Source organism: Alexandromys fortis, unplaced genomic scaffold (assembly GCF_014885135.2).
Source record: "Alexandromys fortis isolate MF-2015 unplaced genomic scaffold, M_Fortis_MF-2015_v1.1 scaffold_7, whole genome shotgun sequence".
Classification (NCBI taxonomy): Eukaryota; Metazoa; Chordata; class Mammalia; order Rodentia; family Cricetidae; genus Alexandromys; species Alexandromys fortis.
In genome coordinates this window covers 7,147,878-7,155,785 of record NW_026067920.1, presented here as the reverse complement: position 1 = coordinate 7,155,785, position 7,908 = coordinate 7,147,878, and the positions used below count along the sequence as shown (strand labels likewise).

Genomic DNA, 7,908 nt, shown 5'->3' with positions numbered 1-7,908 from the left:
TTTGTTTTTTTTTTGTTTTTTTTTCTGTTTTATTATATGAATAGTAAAATATATGAATAGTAAAATTCATATAACAAAACAGGTATTAAGTAAGAATTATAGTTACAGTATTTATATTTACTTTATCTTTTATTATAACTAAGAAAAACTGCAATTATAACTATCTAGTCTTTAACTCCATCAAAGACTCCAAAAGGATATAATATTATCTAGTTACTCTAGAACGGAGATAGCTTGCTGCCTGGACAGCCACCCAAAGTTTTTCTGTAATGTTGGAGCATCCATCTTTAGCCTGCAGGCCCATAGTATCCAGCAGACTTTTTCATGAAGCAGTAAATTTTAAAGAGTTTCGCCTATATTGACAGTTTGTCAGTCACTTTCTTCTGTGCCTTGTAGAATGTCTGGCAGACTCTTTCATGAAGCAGGAACCCCAAAGGACTGTCTCACCTTCTTTAGGCAACTTTAGCAGTCATTTTTTTTTTTGGTGGGTCCTGTATGTCCAGTTCATACAGTATATAACTTCAAGAAGTCCAGGCAAGAGCAGTTTTTTGCCCAAATGACTAGCAAACTCCATAAGGAGCCTCTTTGATGCCCATCTTCCTCTTGAGTTAATTGTGCTGTCAGGAGCAGATGTGTCTCATTGTAATGAAAAAATTTAAGTTATTAAAACATTTTAAATGCCATATTCTGTAGTTTTTGAAGAATGCCTATCCATCTGAAATATATCTCTGTACAGCTAGAAAATTTAACTAACATGACTATAAGCTTGACTATAGATGATTATCTATTAACCTATATTTTTAAGTACACATTACATTTTAAAATGAACTACACAAGCACGCTACTTTAATCAAGAGCGGGGCGAGGGGGGGGGTAGAGCAAGCAAGAGACAGCATGTTTATAGAGAGAGTATATATTTTCTTCTGTGGTGTGTTTTATAGAAATTATGATTAATAGCTTATTCACATTACAAATTTAGCTCATTGGGATCAGTTCTGGGTATTGTATCTATATATTGCTTGGCTGCACTTGTTACTTACATTAGGACTTCCTGGTTCAAACCAGAGATTGAGTAAGTTAATCTGAGGAGGTGTCTAGAAGTCTGAAGTGGTAGGCATTGTCCTCTTCATGCTTCCTTTGACAAGAGCCTGGAAAACTGAAGCTAAGAGAAGTGACATAGTTGCTTTCTTCCTGCAACTTAAGTGGCTTTTCCAGTAGTTAAAAATAAGATACATACACACACACACACACACACACACACACACACACAAATTATAACAAAATTATCATGGAGAGTGAGAATGCCCCTCAACTCTCATTGTTTTATTGCTAGATTTATCAGATTACAAAAGGTAGAATCAGATTGAACCATCAAAGATAATGTGTATAAAATATAAGCAAAATAATGGCTTCTCATTCATTTAAGGAGACTAAAAACTCAAATAATGCCCCTTCAGTTTCTCTTCTGTTACTTTTTTCTCTCCTGTGCTAGAGAATAAATACAGATCCTTGAACATGCTAAGCAGCCACCCTCATTGCCCATTTAGCTGGCTCTGCGGTGGCATGAACAGTGATCCTGTACTGGCTTCTATAGTTTGCTTCTGCATCTCTCTCTCAGTCCCCCATATTAATATCACTCCTTTCTCCTCCTCCTTTCTTCTCACCACCATCCTCTTCTATCCAACAGATTGTGTGGTAGTTATCCACAAGAGCTCATAGTACCTGCCTGGATCACTGACAAAGAACTAGAAAGCGTGGCAGGCTTCCGATCCTGGAAGCGCATCCCTGCTGTTATCTACAGGTAAGTAAGCCAGACCAGTCCCAGTTAGGCTGGTAGTACTGCCCCACCACCTGTTGCTCACTGACTCTACAGCTGCTAACCTGACAAGTGACAGGTGAGGTTGGGTTCAGAGACAATCCCTGGCAAGTCCATGCTTCCTTATTGCTGAAGCTGTGCCTGCAGAAAGAAATATACCAACACCCACTGTGTCCAGAACACTAGCTGGTGGTGTGAGTAGACACTGAGGATCATTTTAGTAGAAAAGTGTCTGGGCCAGAGTTAGAAACAGGTGGATCTCTGTGAGTTCAAGACTATCCTGGTCTATATAAGGACTTCCAGGCTAGACAGGGCTACTACACAGGGAGAACTTGTCTTTTAAAAAAAAAAAATGGTGTTATATTTAAGCTGGGCTGTGGGGGTGTGCACCTTTAATCCCAGACTCTGGGGACAGAGGCATATGGACCCTTGTGAGTTCATGGCCCAGTCTGGTCTACAAAGCGAGTTCCAGGACAGCCATGCCTACGAATTCTGTCTCAAAAAAAGTGTGTGTGTGTGTGTGTGTGTATGGAGGAACATTCTTTCTTGTGCTTCCTGCATTGCATTTAACCTTAGCAGGGGCTTTTGTGTTGAAAGATTGGTGAAATTTAGAATAGAACTGAATGAACTATAATGGTGTCTGTGGTTGTCACTTTGACATGTGGAAAGACTCCTGTTTTGAGATAGAATTAGAAATGCTGAGACTGGATGGAAAATTTAGGAAATCCAAGGCATGAGAGCTGTATGTGTCTTCTTGTGGGAAGACATGAATGAACCTCTATTAATCCCAGATAGGACACAGACTACAGGCCTAAGAAATGGTTCCATCTGGTTTAGCTTGCTGACCAGTTGCAGCTTTTTTTTTTTTTTTTTTTTTGATTTTTCGAGACAGGGTTTCTCTGTAGCTTTGGAACCTGTCCTGGAACTAGCTCTTGTAGTCCAGGCTGGCCTCAAACTCACAGAGATCCGCCTGCCTCTGCCTCCCAAGTGCTGGAATGAAAGGTGTGCGCCACCACCGCCCGGCTCAGTTACAGCTTTTAAAGTTGCTTATAGGAGCATGAGTGAGGAGTGGTTTAGAGGAACAGATGAATGATTCAGAGATAAGTCAGTGACCTCTTTGTTCTTACACAATCATATTACAGTTTTACGAAGTTGTTATTGTGTTTTGTAATGTGAACAGTCTCCATTTAATTTTTCTGGTGTGCAGACTTTTTAGATTCTGCCCAAGGTGAGCTAAAACCATGGCTTAGTTCAAAACTGCCCACCAGAAGTCATTGCACTCAAGTATTGAGGCCTAGGAAAGTGTATTCCTTAATGCATTTCTGTCTGTTGAAGGCAAATTCTAATGCCCACCCTGAACACAGAAAGTCAGTGGAAACCATTAAGCCTTCGCTTTCCATTTTCATCACTTTTGTTTTCATACACTACTGGAAAAGTAGGTCACCAAATTTACCTATCACTCAAGTGATGAGAATTGACATGTGAGTTAGCAGTGAAAGCTGAAGGGATTTATGAGAATGGGAAAAGAAGCTGGCTGCTGTTGTGATGGGGAGCTGTATTAGATCAGATGCCTGGCATTTGTGAGACTTGCTGACTTGGAGCAGAAGGGGGAAATACTTTTCATCTTTTGAGTAACAGGCTTCAAATAAATCCTCCCTTAGGCAGAAAGCACAATTGTACTAGGTAAGAAAAGCTCCTTAGAATGTGATAAAACATTTAGCTTTTTTTTTCTTTTCTAAAATGTTATTCTAGAAGGCATGAGTTCCAGGGTTCCAAATTCTAGAGACCCTAGAATATATATACATAAATGGAAATTTTCATTTCAGTCTTTGAGAGAAAATCAAGATTATAGAGATTACACTTGAACGTTCTTGATGTAGCCCATGTAAATCAAGCAGGCTTCCAGGAGCTATTCTTTATCGCAGGATGTGTCTCTTACATCTCTGATCTCCAAGTTGGATTCCTAGGTTTAGTTTTGTGAGGGACGTGTTGAAGACTGTTCGGGACACTCCACCACTCTTCAGTGCCAGCAGAGGTGTTGTCTTAGTCACAATTCTGTTGCTGTGAAGTGACACCATGACCACAGCAACTCTTAATTGAGGTGGCTCTCTTACAGTTTTAGAGGTTCAGTCCATTTTCTTCAGGACCATGGCAGACATGATGCTCAAGCTGAAGAGTCCCACATTTTGACTCAGAGGCAACAGAAATCGACTGTCACACTGAGTGAAGCTTGAGAAAAGAGACCTCAAAACCTGCACCCACAGTGACACACTTCCTCCAACAAGGCTGCACCTCCTAATAGTGCCACTCCTTTTGGGGGCCATTTTTTTTCAAACCACATCAAGGCAACTCTTATAAAGGAAAGCATTTAATTGGGGGACTACTTACAGTTTTAGAGGTTTAGTCCATTATCATAATGGCAGGGATCATGGAGCTGGAGCAATAGCTGAGAGCTATATTCTGATCTGTAAGCATGGGCTTTTTAAAACCTCAGAGCCTACTCCCAGTGACATACTCCCTCCAACAAGGCCACACCTACCCCAACAAGGCCACATCTCCTAATCCTTCTCAAAAGTGTCATTCCTTGATAACTAAGCATTTAAATTTATGAGCCTATGGTGCCCGTTCTCATCCAAACCATCACATTTTATTCAAACTACCAAAGGTGGCAATTGCGCCTCTAAATCCAATATTTCCTCGATTTAGTTATTTGTGGACTGCAGCAGTGATTTCTGAGATAACTAACAGCAGTTCTGTGGCAGCACTGATTAGAACTGTGGAGTTGCTCTAACACAGCAAGATCTTGGGAGGCCTCCCTCATCTGTAGTCATTTGAAACACTGTATCTATGGGGAGCTTGTCTGACCATTGAATTAGAGGCAGTTAAAACCATTGCATTTTCATGTAAAATGTAAGCATTCTATTTTTTAGTAGGTTGTTGCACGAATAATAAAAACCCAGAGACAGATTTTGGCATTCAAGCTGAAGATCAGAAAAGCAAAGCAGTCAACCACTAGAGAGACCTTTTACCTCTTCCAAATCTTCAGATCCTGTCTTCACGAATCTTCAGACTCCACACTTCACTGAGTTCCTGTCTCTTCCCCTGTATATTTCTTTCTCCACCCAGCCATATTGCTCCTGTCTCCACCTCCCTAGTGCTGGGATTAAAGGTGTGTGACTCCCAAACATTGGGATTAAAGGTGCCAACCACCACCACCTGGATCTATTTCTGGATTTGTCTTGTATAGTCCAGGGTAGCCTTGAACTCAGAGAGATCCATCTGCCTCTGTCTCCTGAGTCCTGATATTAAATGTTTATTTTACCTTATTTTCTTTATACTTTTCCTTTTAAAGTAATTGTAGCTATCTGGCTTGAGCTATCTTTGATGAAATATCAAGCATTTTCGGAGATTAAAAGACTTCTGCTACTTGTAGTGACCAAGTTGACCCTGAGAAACCTAAGACCCAGGATGAAGAGTACAGTCTGCTGGTCCTGGCTCAGTGCTGGAAAGCCTCGCAGTGACAGAGGAAGCCTCAGAAAGTCCCAATACCCTCTTTTGGGAAGCCTTTTGCAGTCATTCAGCTCTATACTTCCCCAGCCTACTAGGGAGGCACAGCAAGAATCCATTAGGTTTTCTGACATTTGTTTCATTTGTGTGTGAGCCAATGAGGTGTTGGTAATAATGTGTACTGTTTCTACCTGCTGCTCACAGTGAAGGAGGATTGAAAACCTATTAGCAAACTGTTCTATTATGGTTTGATTGCTACCAAATTAATTTATTACTTGTAAATCTGAGAATTAAAAGCAAACTTTCCCCAGTTGTTCCCTAAAGAAGAAACAGGAATGGAGCACTGTGTTCTGTGTAAACACATTTGTACTGTTTGTGTGAGATTTACATGTGTGTGTGTTCAGGAGCATTCTTAAAAATATGGGCATTTTCTTCAGGGTATAGAATTGGGAGACTTTTTTTTTTTAAAAGTATTTATTGGGGCTGAAGAGTTGGCTAAGTGATAAAGAGCACTTCCTGCTCTTTCAAATGAATGGGAGTTTGGTTACCTGCACCCATATTGGGTCCTCACAGTCGCCTATAATTGCACTCCTAGAGATCTGTTGTCCTTGTTTGACCTCTCTCTTTCCACACACAGACTCATTCACATACACAGATATAAAATATATACAAAAATCTTTTTAAAAAGATTTATAAATATTATTTATTCATTGATTTATTTATTATATGTGTGTGGTGTGTTTGGGCACATATACCACAGCACATGTGATACAACTTTGTGGAGTCTGTTGCCTCCTTCCACCTTTTCATGGGTTCAGGGATAGAGTGCAGGGTACCAGGCTTGCCCAGGCATGTGCTTCACCCACTGAGCCCTCCATCTTTATATATAGCCAGATGATTAGTTTTATAACTAAAAATAAGCTTGAAGTATGTCATTACTTTAGCAGTTTTTAGTGTACTACATTTAGAGTTGTATAACCCATCTCTCAATCTGTCTTAAGTGTATCTTCACTACCCTGAGAAACCTCATACTCATTAGCAGTCGTTCCTCCTTCCCCAGCTGCTCTAACCCAATGTATACCCAGTAATACATTGTTCCTCTAGATTCACCTGTTCTGAATGTGTCATATAAGCAGAATCTTACAATGTCTGTCATCAGTGATGGGCTTATTTCACTTTATGTGACACATTCCAGTATTGATGATATAGCGTGTGTCTGAACCTTTTTCCTGTTTTACTACTAATTATTACATTTCCCCAACTTTTAAATTGACATACTGGAAAACACCTGAGGTTTTAATAGCATCTCAGAGTAGACTCTGAGAATGAGTTCTGCCTTTGGAAAAGGATCTGTCAAAGTAAGGTTTACTGGGATTGTGATTTCTTCCTTCTATGAGCCCGAGGAAGGAGGCATGACTGGCTGGGTCACTGAGTGCTGTGCCTCTAAGAAAAATAACTTCAGGAGTCCACTGTGGGCCAGGTGAATGTTACAGCTGCCGAGATGGGCAATATTTAAAAAGAATCCTCAAGCCAGCAGTAATAAGCATGGGTACTATAGTGGACCCTCAGAAGTGAGGAAAGGAATTTGTTCTATACTTTAGCATCTAATGCATTGGATTCAGTATTAGAAATGAGGTATTTGTACTTTACATAGTAGAATTATAGTAGTCATAATTTTTTAAAAAAGCTTATTTCTCAAACAAACATTCTGAATATCTAAATTGTGAGTGTTAGTTTATTTTCTCTGAGAATATTCATTTATCATTTGTTGGTAACTTTATAGAGAGCACTATAATGGGATGATAATTGAGAAAGTTATGTAGGTTTTGTTATGTAGTGATATTTCATTTGTATTTTAATAAATAAAGCTTGCCTGGAGATCAGAATGCAAAACAGCCACACTAGTCAGCTGTACAGACGAGGCAGTGGTGGTGCACACCTTTAATCCCAGAGAGTGGAATATAAGGGAGGATGAGACAGGAACTCACTCTCTTTCAGTAAAGATTTCATAGAGGTAAGAGCTCTCTAGTGGCTTGTCTGCTTTGTTTTCCTGATCTTCAGGTTGAATCCCAATATCTGTTTCTGGGTTTTTATTATTTGTGCTACATTGTTATTCATTTCTGCCCCTATTAATATTGTAAAGATTTGAAGCCAATTCAGTATTTACCTAGTGTCAAGCTATTCATTAAAGAACTTATAATCACCTACCATACTTTTTATGTGAGTACAGAGCATCAGGTTGGGGTCTTGAAATAGTAGTTATTGTCTCTTGCCTCCACACAGGCACCAGAGCAATGGAGCTGTCATTGCCCGCTGTGGACAACCGGAGGTTAGCTGGTGGGGCTGGCGGAATGCTGACGATGAACATCTGGTGCAGTCAGTGGCCAAAGCTTGTGCTTCTGACTCCCAATCAAGTATCAGCAAGGGTTCCACTAGGAACAGTTGTCGGGACTTTCCCAATGGCGGAGATCTTTCTGATGTGGAGTTCGGTAAGGTGCTCTCTGGGCCCATGACAGCAGGTTTTTTTTTTTTTTTTTTTTAATTAAAAAAAAAATTCCTGCTTCCTCCCAGCCTCCCATTTCCCT

General features: G+C 40.1%; 1 protein-coding gene across 1 annotated transcript in view; it reads left to right on the top strand.

Annotated features, from left to right (window-relative positions):
* Nucleotides 1–7,908, top strand: part of Mtmr3 (myotubularin related protein 3) — a 117,809-nt gene that overhangs the window by 88,380 nt on the left and 21,521 nt on the right. The window contains exons 9-10 of the mRNA XM_050141073.1: nt 1,688–1,801; nt 7,607–7,812. Of these exons, the coding sequence (XP_049997030.1) occupies nt 1,688–1,801; nt 7,607–7,812 (320 nt within the window). The remainder of the gene's footprint in view (nt 1–1,687; nt 1,802–7,606; nt 7,813–7,908) is intronic.